Source organism: Crocuta crocuta, unplaced genomic scaffold, assembly GCF_008692635.1.
Source record: "Crocuta crocuta isolate KB4526 unplaced genomic scaffold, BGI_CrCroc_1.0 scaffold580, whole genome shotgun sequence".
NCBI classification, from domain to species: Eukaryota; Metazoa; Chordata; class Mammalia; order Carnivora; family Hyaenidae; genus Crocuta; species Crocuta crocuta.
Genome location: NW_027527940.1, coordinates 2,236,392 through 2,251,703, shown reverse-complemented (window position 1 = coordinate 2,251,703; position 15,312 = coordinate 2,236,392). Strand labels below are relative to the sequence as shown.

General features: G+C 36.0%; 1 protein-coding gene across 2 annotated transcripts in view; it reads left to right on the top strand.

The window, feature by feature from the left end:
- Nucleotides 1–6: 6 nt before the first annotated feature.
- The window catches only part of TOPBP1 (DNA topoisomerase II binding protein 1), a 65,054-nt gene continuing 49,748 nt past the window's right edge, over nt 7–15,312 (top strand). Inside the window, exons 1-10 of one of the 2 annotated variants that reach the window (XM_077752309.1) lie at nt 7–42; nt 584–674; nt 2,504–2,638; nt 4,089–4,232; nt 4,879–5,060; nt 6,178–6,374; nt 8,596–8,775; nt 9,517–9,686; nt 11,858–12,021; nt 12,173–12,420. In XM_077752309.1, coding sequence (XP_077608435.1) covers nt 591–674; nt 2,504–2,638; nt 4,089–4,232; nt 4,879–5,060; nt 6,178–6,374; nt 8,596–8,775; nt 9,517–9,686; nt 11,858–12,021; nt 12,173–12,420 — 1,504 coding nt within the window. In that variant the 5' untranslated portion in view covers nt 7–42; nt 584–590. Of the gene's footprint in view, nt 43–583; nt 675–2,503; nt 2,639–3,115; nt 3,281–4,088; nt 4,233–4,878; nt 5,061–6,177; nt 6,375–8,595; nt 8,776–9,516; nt 9,687–11,857; nt 12,022–12,172; nt 12,421–15,312 lie in introns of those variants that run through there. The other variant, XM_077752310.1, reaches the window with a different exon arrangement.

The window sequence follows — 15,312 nt, the reverse complement described above, 5'->3', positions numbered from 1 at the left end:
GCCCCCTAACTCGCCTCCCGAAGACCCCCAGGCTCCACCGAGGTGAGTAGGCACGGAGAGAGGACCCAGCTCCCTCCTCACCCTGATTGGGGGGGCGCTACACTTCCACTGGCCTCCGGGGCCTTAGTTTCCCCNTTCTCTGCGAGCTGGCGAGCAGGAGCATTCGGCCTTCTGGGGACATGACCTTGCTAACCGGTTTTCCACTTATATATTGAAGTTCATTTACTGAGGATTGAACAAACCTCGAGGGTCGTGGACGGTTTCGTTCTTTGTATCTTTAAGCTAAGCGCAGCTGAATGCCCCATGGCCATAGGGGATCTTAGAGCCCCATAACAAGCGCCCTGAATGTATTCAGCTTAGGGACACTAACGTCGTTTTCTGATTTGCAAGGATTGTTATCGTCCTCTCTTTTTCTTGACTTTGCCCACATTAGAAACTTAGAAACTGATGAGCGAATTCATGGGCAAAGCCAGAATGTCTATCCTTGGCCGTTGTTGTCTGCCCGGAAAAATAGCTGCTTTTAACATTTAACTTCATACGAGATGTGTTTTTGTCCTTGCTAATGGCTCCCTTGTTTTGACAGTTCAAAAATGTCCAGAAACGACAGAGAACCGTTTCTTGTGAAGTTTGTAAAGTCTTCAGACAATTCCGAATGTTTTTTTGAAGCTCTTGAGGTAAGGGTGCTTGAAAACTCCTTGTTTGATGCTATCAATTCATTTTCTCTTTTTTAGTGTTTTTGATTTATTGGGTTTCTTATGTCTTCGTTATTTTTTGAAGTTTTATTGTAGTCTATATTAATATAGAGGTGTTGTTACATATTTTTGGGGTTGATGTAAATATATCATTATTGTGTATTTTGGAGAGCATAAATCTATGATGACAGTTTTATTGAAAGTAACACACCTGTTCTTGGAAGTTACATTTCTTTCTGTGTGTACTAATGAGAGTAGACCTTTGTGTGTTGAAGAAATTTGAGTCTGTTGTGTACTGGTATCACTTCAGTTTTTGGCGTTAAACCTGTGTTTCATTACCTACAGTGTAATATGGGAAGATGTAGGGGGTTTGTAGAGCCTGGCTACTCACAGACCCCAATAGCATCAATAGAGTTGGAAATGCAGAACATTAGGCCCAACTGAGACTTTCCAATTAGCACCTGCCTTTTAACAGGATCCTCAGTGTGATTACTGTGTATATTGAAGTTTAAGAAACATTATTGTAGCAGGTTTTTGTCTAAAGTTCATTCAGCAAATAATAATTGAGTGTCGTGACCTGTTAAGGACTGTTCAAGTACTTGGGATACGTCAGTGATCACAGCAGGCAAAGATCCATACTCTCAGAGCTTACATTCTATTTTAGCAGGAGAGACAAGACATAAACCAGGCAGGATAAATGAGTAAACTCTATAATATGTTACAAGGTGCTAAGTGCTGTGGGATGAGGGAAGAGCAAATCAGGTTAACGGGTTCTAGAGGATGTTTGTTGGGGGAGGAGGGAAAGGTACAATTTTAAGTGGAGTGTGATCAGGGAAGGCTTTATGGAGAAGATGATAATTGAGTGCACTTGAAGGAGGTGATATAGTTAACCGTGCGTATGTCTGGAGTGAAGCTTTCAGGCAGAGAGCACAGCTATACACAGGCCCCTGAGAAACTACTTGGAGTGTCTATCCAACAATAGTGTGTCTATACTGTAGTGAACAAGGGATGGGGGAAGAATACTAAGGGGTGATTAAGAGAGTACGTGTGAAGATGTCATGTGAAAGCCCTTGAGGGCCATTGTAAAGACTTTTACTTTTTCTTTTTCATTTGAGCATATCTTTTTTTTCCATTTTTAAATATAATTGTTTTAATGTTTTATTTATTTCTGAGAGAGAGAGAGAGAGAGAGCATGAGCAGGGGAGGGTCAGAGAGAGAGAGAGAGACACACACACAGAATCTGAAGCAGGCTCCAGGCGCTGCGCTGTCAGCCCAGAGCCTGATACGGGGCTCGAACCCACGAACCGGGAGATCATGACCTGAGCCGAAGTCAGACGCTTAGCCGACTGAGCCACCCAGGCGCCCCTCATTTGAGCATATCTGATAGAAGTGAGGGATCAAATCAGGTAAAGACCCGGGAGAAGAATATTCCAGGTAGTGGGAACAAGAGGTAGATCTCTAATGAGGTCATGCTTAGCTTGTTCCAGGCCCAGCAAGAAAGCAGGAGGCTAGAGAAGAGTAAGCAAGAGAGATGAGTGGTAGAAGGTAATAGAGGGGAGGCAGGCAGGGGCCCAGACTCATCACCTGATTTGTATTATTAAAGAGATTACTAGCTGCTGTGTGGAGAATAGATTTAGGGCGAGGAAGGGAGAAGGAACCACTTGGGAAACTTCTGCAGAGGTCTAGGGAAGAGATGATGGTAGCTTTCAAAGGGGAAAAGATTGGATTGGAGATGGATTTTGAAGGTTAAGTTCAAAGGACGTAAATACAGGTGAAAAATTTCAGATGCATTCTTTCATTTTTTCTTTCAGTCAATAAAAGAGTTCCAATCAGACGAGTATCTTCAGATTATTACAGAAGAAGAGGCATTGAACATAAAGGAGAATGATAAGTCACTTTATATCTGTGACCCATTTAGTGGCAATGTCTTTGATCACCTCAGAAAGGTTTGCTAACTTTTAGTGTGTCCCTTCCATAGTCTGCTTTTGTGTTGTTTTTGCTTCAGTGGATATAAATTCTTTACTGACCATGAAGTATTATGCAAATTATGAATAGAGAGGAATCCTTTGGTTTTAGGCAACCAGAATAATACTTTTAAAGGCTAATGATGTTACAGTAGGTTTTTGTATTTCAGGAGATTTAACTGCATTTAGTTTAAGTGAACCCTATAGTAGTGAAACATTTTAGTGATGAACTTCTACTTTACTTAAACTCAGTTTGATTGCAAGGTTTTCAGTAAAGAGCAAGAAAAGATCTGAACATAACTCTTGGTTACTTCCTGTCTTTGCTGTGTGCCCTTACACACAGAATTTTAGTACCTTTACCTTGTATAGGGTCTGAAACATATGCTAAGAAAGAAGCATTATGGAGATGAGTATTGCAATATACCAATGAGCCATCTTATTTCTTTTTGTTGATTCCAGAGTCTACTGACTCATTACATTTTTGGTGTCTGGACAAGAGAGAAGCCTTGAAATAAAAGTAAACTGGCTGTAATTCCATGCAGATTACAAAGAAGTGATTCTTGTTTGAAGGAGAAGAAAACATAGAAGAGTAGGTAGATGCAGTGTCTACACAATTTATGGAAGGTCTGTGCCCACCTTTGCCAAAAGCATTGTTGGTCTTACCCTCCTTTTGGAAATAACACTCCTTGTCAGATAGAATCAATAGCACTAAAAAGTCAAAATCTCCTATGGCTGAACAAAAAGATAGCCATAATCTTTTGCCTTGTAGATCTTTAAATCAGTTATTTAAATCACCCACAGACTTTTTAGTTCTGGCTTGAATGTGCTGATGTTGAGCAAGACTGTCACTTTTCTTAACTTAGATATCATTGAAAATGAAAGGTCACTTTTAAGCGATCTGTAATACCTTAGAGAAGTCTTTGTGTGTCTTACTTGGAAAGACATTGAGTTGAAGACAAAGTGTTAAAACACAGGTGTAGAAACTGCCTAGGATTATTTTGTGTGTGTGACAGTGTAGGTATTTTAGAAGGGGGTCAGTAAGGCTCTTATTATTTTAAACTGCTTGATTGGCTGGGTACTTCATTTAAAAAGTATATATGGATACTTCCTAATTATTATAGCATAAAACTGTTACTCATACATCCTACCGTTAAGGCTGTGTTTGTTTCAAAGATTAAAATTTGGTGGCAGCTTTGACTGATTTGGCTCTTGAAGCTTATTTCTTTTGATAGACTGCATTGTTTGATTCGCATGTGTGCTTATTTAATGTGTAGTGTCCCTGACAAATTAAACAGATTTTCTTAGAACAATTTGGTGATTTTTCTGCAGTGGTCATCACCTTCTGTATAAATAATTGGTAAATGTTGCAAAATGTAATTTCATAATACAGGACGTCTTTTCCTACATACTAAACCTTCTCCTCTTTTTATAGCTTGGCTGCAGAATTGTTGGCCCTCAAGTAGTCTCATTTTGTATGCACCACCAACGATGTGTCCCAAGAGCTGAATATCCAGTCTATAATATGGTTATGTGTGATGTAACTGTATCTTGTACAAGCCTGGAGAAAGACAAAAGGGTAAGTGTTGAGGAGTATCATGATCTATACATACATACATGTATCTCCACACTTAATCTTCTGCTATGTAGGAGACACTTGGAAAGACTTTGTAGTTGGTGGTCTTGGCTTAAACAAAGTCAGTATACAATAGTGTACATCTTTTCTATTTTAACGAGTACAGTACCAGCTGTTTAATTGAAAACTGACTACTTGAAAGAAAACTCCCTTTTTCCTCTCTGCAGTTGATGAGTTTGAGTCACATTTTTTCCACTCTAGGTGGTTAATCTTATTTAAAAAAAACGTTGACAGGTAGCATGGGCTGTGGGTTTAGCATTAGCTCCAAGGTAAGAAATAATTGGATAATGCTTTCTAAGAGATAAAATACATATTTTTATATATAATTTATAAAATTTATATTTGAAAAAAACTCATGGAGTTGAAAGAAGCAAATATAGGAAAATAATGTGTGAAGGTAATTATTTTTTACTTTATATTTCATATTTATCTTTATCCAAAAAGTAATTTGATTATTTAACTTTATAGTGGTGAGAAACATTTGTGCCTTCAAGCTAACAATGACACAAGATATTTGTGAGTCTCTGTATAAAAAATGGTAGAGATACTGTTTGCTTTAGTACTAACGTACTTTCTTTTGGATTTACAGGAAGAAGTTCATAAATACGTACAAATGATGGGTGGACACGTATGCAAAGATCTTAGTATATCAGTAACTCACCTTATTGCAGGAGAAGTTGGCAGCAAAAAATATTTAGTTGCTGCAAACCTAAAGAAACCTATTTTGCTTGCTTCTTGGGTTAAAACACTTTGGGAGAAGTCACAAGAGAAGTAAGAAGGACATTTAGATATTTTCTAGATTTAAAAAAAATGATACACTTGATCATGTTGGCTTATTGTGGGTTTTTATAGGGGAGGTTTTATGTTATCCTTTCGGGATTTGCTATTCAGGGACAAAAAATGGGGTTATTACCCTTGAGTGAAAACAAGAGAGCAAAATCTGCAGACTCTTATTATCAAGGTATTAGTTGATAGGTAGAGTAGGCTATTGATTTAATATTAGCTACAAGGTAAGAAATGCTTTGATAATAAAATTGTTTGCAGCAGTAACTGCTTATAAAATAGTTGAGAAGATCACTGTAGCAACTATAGCTCTTAAGTTGCATTATCCTTCCACTACTCTGCCCATATATTAAGATGGAGACTGAATTAGCCTTTTTGGCAATTGTATTCCCTCCCAAAGACGCCTGCCTATGTTAGGTTGACTATAAACCTATGTAATGTAAACCATCAACTAGGTTGTGGTCCTTCCGTAAATGTGAATCAAGCTCACTTTATGTACCTGGCCTGAGCTAGGCATTAGGTACACATAGTGAGCAAAGCAGGATACCTGCTTGCCTTCATGGACCTTAGGAATAGGTATTTTTCCAGTCTTCCTCTCAACACTATCCAGCATATCCTAAACCTGTCTTCTTATTGGAGCCTGCATTCCCAGCATGTCTGTCTTGCACAGAGACAAAATTGTAATGATATTTTTGTTGGTACTCAGCCAAAAATCTTTGCTTATTACCCATATAATGGAAGGATAAAAAGTCTATTTTTCTAGTAGGCAACCAAGATCGTTTGCGTTTGTAGGGATTTCAGACCTAAAATTTTGGAAAACACACCGCTTTGACCCACATGGATTTAAAGAGTTAATGAAATATATTTTCTCTCAAAACAGTTTTATTTGAGAAGCTCCATCTGAAGTATTACTTTTTATTAGTGACATGGTGTTGAGCAAGATGAGTAGTTTGTCAGTTTCCCTTTTCTTGAAGATGATTAAAACCCCAAGATTAGAGTCCTAAAAAATGGGGAAAGTCTCAATGATGTCTGTTGTTTGTCATTATTCTTCTGGCAGACTTTAAACTAGTTTATTAATATGTTTATTTTTTCCCACTTTTCCCAGAAAAATAGCCAGATATACTGACGTAAACATGGAAGACTTCAAGTGTCCTATTTTTCTTGGTTGTACAATCTGTGTGACTGGCTTGTGTGGCTTAGAAAGAAAGACAGTTCAGCAACTCACAGTTCAGCATGGAGGTCAATACACAGGGCAACTGAAAATGAATGAGTGTACACACCTCATTGTACAAGAACCAAAAGGTAAAACTGTATGTGAGAAAATACAGAATTTTCTCTAGGATTTAACATTTGAAGATGTTTACAGAAGACCTTTTGCTTCTGATATGTTATAAATCTGTTACATTATTTTCCCCTGAAATCTTACAAAGATACTTTGGTTCACAATCTGTAGAAAAATTACATGACTATCCAGGCTTATCCATGTCAATGAAAAAACTTATAGAACAAGAAATTTGGATAGATGTAGCTAAATTACATTTCTAACGACAAAAGGCTTGGCTCAGTTTTTAATTGAACAAATCAGCTTTATTAGATGAATTACAAGTTGTAACTTGAAGATACACCTTGCAGCACACGAGGCAGTTAAAAGAAGAAAATTCATTACCAGGGGCACCTGGGGTGTTGAGTTGGTTGAGCCTCTTAACTCGGTTTCAGCTCAGGTTGTGATCTCTCAGTTCATGGGATCAAGCTCCAAAGTTGGCTCTTTGCTGTCGATGCAGAACCTACTTGGGATTCTCTCTCTCCCTTTCTCTCTGCCCCTCCTGCACTTTCACATGTGCGCTTTCTCTCAAAATAAATAAATGAACATTAAAAAAAAAAAACCAAAAAACTAATGGGGCGCCTGGGTGGCTCAGTCGGTTAAGCGTTCGACTTCGGCTCAGGTCATGATCTCACAGTTTGTGGGTTCGAGCCCTGCGTCGGGCTCTGTGCTAATAGCTAGCTCAGAGCTTGGAGACTGTCATAAGATTCTGTATCTCTCTTTCTCTCTCTGACTCTCCCCTGCTCGTGCTCTCTCTGACTCTCAACAAATAAATAAAAAAAAATTTAAAAATTTAAAAGAAAAATACATGACCAGTAAAAAATAACTCCTTAAAATTTCATTTAATTTTGGTGTCCTGTAACCTTTATTGTGGAAGTTTTGGGTTTTTTTAACCAGTTCCCTTAAAATATGTACAAATTGATGAGAGAAGAATTTTCTTAATGCTTTTATTATCTCTTTTTTCTGTGTTTTAATAAACTACCTAGATAAGAGACAAAACTAGACAACTGCTAAAAGTAATTGGTAATTGTCCTTAAATCAGAACTTTAGGTATAGCCAATTATGATACTGTGAGTAGCATTGGTAATTGCGATTGGATTTCTGAATCTGAAGGCAGGTTATCCCTTGGCTCTTAAGAATGTCCAAAAAAATTCTCTCATGTTATTGTTTATTACATTTTGACCTCAATTTCTCTATGATACTATTTCAAAGTACATTGTGTTAAAAGTTGTTTTAAGGCAATAAAAAGATTTTAAAGCTATAATTTATTTGCCTGTTTGCACTTCAAGTTGAATCCTGTTGACATTGGAATAATCTATTCAAAGATGGTATATATGTTTTTTAAGTTTACTCGTTTATTTTTGAGAGAGAGATCTCATGTGGGGTAGGAGCAGAGAGGTAAGGAGACAGAATCCCAAGCAGGCTTAAAGTATCAGCACAGAGCCTGATGTCAGACTCAGACTCACAAATCATGAGATCATGACCTGAGCCAAAGTGATGTTTAATTGACTAAGCCACCCAGGCACCCCAAAAATGGTATTTTTTTAGTATTATAGGCATTTACAATCTTCACAGTTGTTTTCTGCAGTCTTACTAAACCCACACACTTCTTTGAATTATTCCCCGATTACAGATTAAGAAACTGGTTTAAAGAAATTTAGCAATGGAGGCTATACTCAAACCAAGTCTAATATTTCAGTTACCCTACATTTATTCCTCAGTTTTATTTTATTTTTAAAAATGTGTAGTTATTTATTTTGAGAGAGAGAGAGCACGATCAGTGGAGGGACAGAGAGAGAGGGAGAGAATCCCGAGCAGGCTCTGTGCTGTTAGCACAGAACCCAACATGCGGCTCAAACCCACAAACTGAGATCATGACCTGAGCCTAAATCTGGAGTTGGACTCCCAACTGAATGAGCCACCCAGGTCCCCCATAAATTACTCAGGTTTTAGAGATTAAACCCCCTCTATGGCATGTGTATTTACACAACACATGGAAAATATAATTGGGTAATAACTTAAAATACTATTTTTTAATATACTGTATAGCAGCATACTGTTTGAAAGTAAGAATAATTAGTGGTAACTTTAATTTTGTTTCAGGTGAGTTTTTTCCCATAACCTGTCCTACTTTGAATATTTCTATAGGGATAGATTTTAATGGTTTACATTTCTTTCTTTGTTTCTTAATGAACATAATAGGTCAAAAATATGAATGTGCCAAGAAATGGAATGTACACTGTGTGACCACACAGTGGTTTTTTGACAGTGTTGACAAAGGTTTTTGTCAGGATGAATCCATATACAAGACAGAGCCTAGACCGGAAACAAAGACTGTGCCTGATACTTCAACTCCTACTGGCCAGATCAACACAGTTGATAGTAAGTCTCAGTGAAATTAAACAGTCATCTTTAACACTGTTTTCTATGTAAGAATTGATTTGTAAATAGAATCAGTGAGATATAGTAAGGAATGTCATCCTTTCTTGATATGCTCCCAGGCATAATTTTATAATAACTAAATTGTATGAAAATTAGTCCAGAACTCCTGGCATTTCTTTTTATAATGAATGTATTTTTTATAACGAATATTTTTTTCTTTTTGATTGAATGCAAAAGAGGATTAAAGAAATCAAGAATACTAAGGACTTGAAAGAATTTTTCAAAACTCGACTACTAAGGACTTGAAAGAATTTTTCAAAACTCGACAATGTCCAAATAGTAACACGTTTTTATTAGTTTGCTGCAATTGTTAGAAACCATCAGTATTAATAGAAAAATTTAAAACCATTTCTATCTTATAGGTGCCATGTTGGTGATTTAGCAGATGTTATGCTTTTTTCTTTCCTGGACCCTACAGCCAATAACTTCAGATTTTTAATGGAAGCAAGCCACAATTAAAATGTATTAAATATATTTTTATTTGAATAAGATATGAAACAGTTTCATTTTTTTTCTTGTACTTGGCCACTAAGACTTCAGTAAAAACATTTGAATCTTACTTCGGAAATTACACACTTTGGAATTCTACAGCCCTTTGTGTATAAGAAAAGTTAATCTATAGAAAAATGAGTAATCACATTTTTATCTCCATAAATTTCTATATCTTTGTTTGATATGTAGGTCGTACTCTTTCAGATGTCAGCCATATTTCCAACATCAATGCAAGTTGCATAAATGAATCGATATGTAATTCAGTTCTTAATAGCAAAGTGGAGCCTACACTTGAAAATCTAGAAAATCTGGATGTCAGTGCATTTCAAGCACCTGAAGATTTATTAGATGGTTGTCGGGTATGTCTTTGTTGTGTAATACATGCAGTGAAATTAGATATCAGTACTACCTAGCCTAACTTTGAAGACGCCTCAGAGTTGGGCTTGCTCCTTATCTGCATAAGCCCTTCCGCCTAGCTAAGCAGATGCAGACATTAGGCCATGTCTGTCCTTCAGCTGTCAGGGTCTCTGCCTGGGATGTGCCTTCATTTGTAGCTTTCAGAGTTTTTATTATTTTCAATTCTGAGCTGTCCTAAGTACAGTAATTTTTCTACTCCATTTTGAGAGCACTTCGTTTCTGAACCACTTAATGGATTTTCATTTATAACTGTCACTTTATAAGTGTTTCTGGTATGTTATACTCTGCTAATCAATCCGTATATATTAATATGTTGTATATAATCTCATTTAATTCCCGCAAATCTAAAATGGGTATTACCTTGAGGCTGAGGCTTAGCAGATTAAAATTCTTGTTTAGAATCACACAGACATTAAGTAGACAGCCATCTACTCCAAATCCTATATTCCTAACCATTAGACGTAGTGCTCTGTTTAACGTCCCTTGGGCTACTTAATTTTTTAATGTATGAATATCTTATAAGTGCCTTAACAAAAATACCATATGCTATATATCTCCTAGAGCTGAGTGCTTATTTAATATATTTCTACTTGTAGGCATGGCCGGGTGGCTCAGTCAGTTAAGTGTCCAACTCTTGATTTCACCTCCAGTCATGATCTCATGGTTTGTGGGATCCAGCCCTGCATCAGGCTCCATGCTCTCAGCAGTTTTGTCTTTCTCCTCCTCTCTCTCTGCCCTATCACCACTTGCACGTTCACTCTCTCTCAAAATGAGCCTCCCTCATGGTCCATTTCCATGGGTTTCTCAGGACTCGCCTGGCAAATAAACTTTAAAAAATATATAAATATATATAATTTTCCTACTTGAACAGTAAATAGGCTATATGTTAATTCTCAGTAGCAAAGATTTAACCCCATTTTATTGTTAAGAGAANGAGATCATGACCTAAGCGAAAGTCGGACGCTTAACCGACTAAGCCACCCAGGCGCCCCCACTTCTATACTTTTAAAACTTATCAACTTATGGGGCACCTGGTTGGCTCAGTTGGTTAAGTGTCCAGCTTCCACTCAGGTCGTGATCTCATGGCTCATGAGTTCAAGCCCCGTATCCGGCTCTGTGCTGACAGCTCAGAGCCTGAAGCCTGCTTTGGATCTCTATCTTCCACTTTTTCTCTGCCCTTCCCCTACTCATGTTCCATCTCTCTCTGTCTCTCAAAAATGAATAAACATTAAAAAAAATTTTTTTTAAACTTAATTAGCAGAACAGAGAGTGTCCTGTATAATCTTTTTATCCTAGACCCTGCCAATTCTGGATATGACTCTTAATTATTTTTATAGGAAATTTAGGATTCCTCATTTTTGTTAAAATATATTCTAATAATGGAGGTTATTTAATTTGGGATATAAATTCAGTTAGGAATAGATTTGTCATTTGTAAGAAATTTTTTTAAAGCCACATGTAAAATAGAGATGAAAAAGATTTTTATATTTATTAAATTTGGTTTAAATACATAGTTTAAATAAATTATTGTATATGTATTATCGTCAAAGCAGTGTCCTCAGCTTGACTTAAATTATCTTGTGTAATCAAATCTGTGTAAAAGGTATCTCAATTTATGGGTAAGAAATTTGATTTAGAGAGCCTAAGTAACTTATCATGGTCATGTAGTTAATTATTGGCAGCCGAACCAAAATTTAAACCCTGTCTTTCTGAATTCAGACATATAAAGTCCAGTTTATTTCTATAATCTAAAATTTACAAATAGTAAGATCTTCAGTATTTAAGAAGCTACCTGTATTTTAAACATTTTTGTGCACTAATATTCAAAAGATACTTGAATTCTAGCTTCTATTTTATTAAAGCCTCAAAATACATATCAGGTGTCTACTGTGAAGAATGATGATGCTATAGAACTGTGAAGAAGTACTAATAAAAAATTCAGAATTAAAAAAAATTGAAGTTTCAGAATATATTCCATTCTTAATGTATTTTAAATGTACACGAGTTGTCTTATACACAGTAGATTTATATTTTTTTTAATAATTGTGTTTCTGTTGAGAAATAAACCATCTTCAATGCATTAATCTAAAGTAAATATTTTCTTTCTTTGCAGATATATCTTTGCGGTTTTAGTGGCAGAAAGCTAGATAAACTGAGAAGGCTTATTAACAGTGGAGGTGGAGTTCGTTTTAATCAGCTCAATGAAGATGTAACTCATGTTATTGTGGGAGATTATGATGATGAATTGAAGCAGTTTTGGGATAAATCGGCCCACAGGTTTTGTCAGTTTTTATATCTCAAAGCATTTTCTACTTTGTAATGATTTTTCTCAAAATTGCATATCCACGCAGTTATAGAAACTGCATGGCGAGTGGGATGATGGTCTTTATAGTTTAAACTAATATATAATTATGTGCTATTTTTGTAGGCCTCATGTAGTGGGAGCAAAATGGTTGCTGGAGTGTTTTAGTAAAGGTTATATGCTTCCTGAAGAGCCATATATCCATGCTAACTACCAGCCAGTGGAAATTCCAGTTTCCGATAAACCTGAAAGTCAAACAGCCCTTTTAAAAAAGAACAACAGCTTCTCCAAGAAAGACGGTACTCCTGACGGAAAACATGAGCAAGCTGATGAAGATCTGCTTTCTCAATATGTAAATAATAACACAACAGGAGGTAATAAATAGTTGATTATTGTTTACAGTCATTAAGAAGTGTTTTAGATGTAGAATACATACATATGTGATTTCTACCAGGTTTTCTAGATTTTAAGTTAAACCTTTTCTTTCCTTAATTTTTATGTTTGTTACTTTTTGTAAGCAGGAAAGGCCAAGGGGTGCTGAACCCTCTGACCTCCTCTTCTCTCTTTAACTTACTGTCTCCACTTTGATCTGTTTTATATATCAGCCTCACTTTGTGTGAGTTTGTAACAAACAGCATGAACTTCTATTTTAACCTTGTAATTAATTACCTCTTACTTGGTTATTGTGATCTTTAATGCCTACAGTGCTGCACTGTGGACTGTGACCTCGTATGTAGTCTTCCCAGAATGGGAAGGAAAACTGCCAGTGACGAGTTGTGAGCAGCATTTCTTTTTTAAAGAAAAAGTTATTATGAAATATTTAATACATTGAAAAAAGATACAAAGAATAATGTGATGCATAGCCATATGCTACTACCAACGTATAAAAAAATAGAATATTCTACTATACCAAAAGCCTCCTGTGAGTCTCCCCATTTTCCTTGTAGTTTACATGTGTATATATCTGTATTCAATGTATATCTTCTTTAATTTCTGTGTATTTTAACTTATGTAAATGATATATGGTAAGTACTTTTTTGCTATTCTCCAACCATGAGAGAAATTGATCTAATCCAAGTAACTAGTTGTGAATACACCACCATTTATCCATTTTCCCACCTACAGACATTTTTATTGTCTTTTTTTTGTTTGTTTTGCCAGTGCATACAGTACTGCTGAGATTGTTCTTACCCATGCCTCTGTGATTGCATGGATGTTTCTATACATGCATATGACACCACATTTTGTCTGCTCTGTCTGAATGAATGAAAAATAGAGATGTTAAATTCCACCACCATCATGGTGGCTTTGATCGTTTCTCCACGTAGTTCTATCAGATTTAATTTTTTAATACATCTTGATGTTTTATTACATGATGATCCTCATTTTTTTTCCTTAAAATCTGTTTTATCTGATACTAATACAACTATCCTTGCCTCATGTGAGTCAGTATTTACTTAGTGTGACTGACTTGTTAACTATAAATTTGGTCAATTTACATTTATTGTTATGTGTGATATATTTTTTTATTTTATATCATCTTATTTTGTGCCTTCTGTCCCATTTTTCTATGCTTCCTTGTTTAACATTTTTGCCTTCTTTTGGATAGCTTGAGCTTGCCCCGTCTTAACCTCAGTCTCCCAATTCCCTGTCTTCCTTCCACTAATGTGGAAGTTAGATGTTATTTTCAGTGATTACCCTTGGAACTTAAAGGTGCCTCATAACTTCAAATCTAAAGGTAATCAGAATTTTGATCTTCATCTTGAATACAAGAATATTATAACACTGTCTTCAGCATCATTGCTAATCACACCCCTCTACACACAGTCACTAGTATACTCCGTTTATGTGATTGGGGCTAGTATTTTCATTGTCTTTTTTAATCTCACAATTAGACACTCAATTGTTTTGTGTGGCCCATATTTGTTTTGACTTACCAACATGTTTAGCGATTTCTTTGCTTCCCATTTCTTGTTGCATCTGAGACCTCTCCTCTGGAATCATTTTCTTTCCTCCTATAAAATCTATCTTTTAGAAATTCCTTCAGTTTCTGTTAATGTCTTTATTTTGCCTTTGCCTTAAAAAATAGTTCTGCTCTGAATACAGTCCTAGACAGTTTCTTTGAGCTCTTTGGAGATGTTATTTTATCGTCCTCTGTTTCTGTGGCTGGTGGATAAGAAGTCATTCAGTCTAATTGTTATTCTTTTGTAGGAAATTTTTCATCTGTTACCTCTTTGAATATTGCTTCTTCCCCACTCTCTATATTTTCTAACTCCCATTAGCTCTGTGTGTGGATCACTTAACCTGCTCTTCTAACTTCATCTTTTTGTCTTTCTGTGATTTACTATGTGTAATCTCTTCAGGATTTCCTTCCACATCACTGTTTCTCTGTTCAACTATTGCCTAATGTGTTTAACCCATTCATTTTTTTATTTCGATAATTATTTTTTTCACTTCTTAGAAGTTCTGGTTCTCTTAATCTTATTCTGTATTCATGACTTGTTAATTATTTCTTGAAACACATTAAACATACTGCAGTATCTGAATGGAGGGGAGAAGTAGTTCTCTTTTTTGTCATGATGCCTAGTTTCTTCATGTCTTTGTGATATTGTAAACTCATTCTTATTAGAACTCTGGGAATTCTAAGAAGCTTGAAGGTGAGGGTTTCTTCCTCTAGAAAGGGTTCATATTTAAATCTGCCAAAAGTTGCTAAATTTACCAACTCAGGACACATCTCAGTTTACAGCTGGATGTTTTTTGGACCAGGCTAGTGTAAATTTGTACCCTTACCTACTTTGAGGACCCAGCCTATGATAACAAATTCTCAGGAGAGATGTTTTTTTTCCCCTTGACCCAAAGCCAAAGTCAAGTATACTGGTCATCTCCTTTGCAAGGTGGATTTTTTGTTGTTTGATTGATTTTGGTCTGCATTGTAACTAAAGGCATTTTCCTTTAGGGTTTCTGGGTTTGTTTCCTCATTGTGTACTCTGCCCCACCTCTAATTTGTGTGAGACCAAAGGCTTAACTTGTTTCCCTCCATGTGATGTTCATAAATTCTGAGAGTCTAAGTTTCTGGAAAACTAGATTCAGGGTGACCATTAGATTTAGTAACCACTCNGAGCGCTGGGTGTTATGTGGAAACTAATTTGACAAACTATTTGTAAAAATAAAATAAATAAAAGTAGAGCTATAAATATATAAATATTATACAATTTAAAAAAAAAGATTTAGTAACCACTCTGCTCTGGGTTCAAGCTATTACTTCA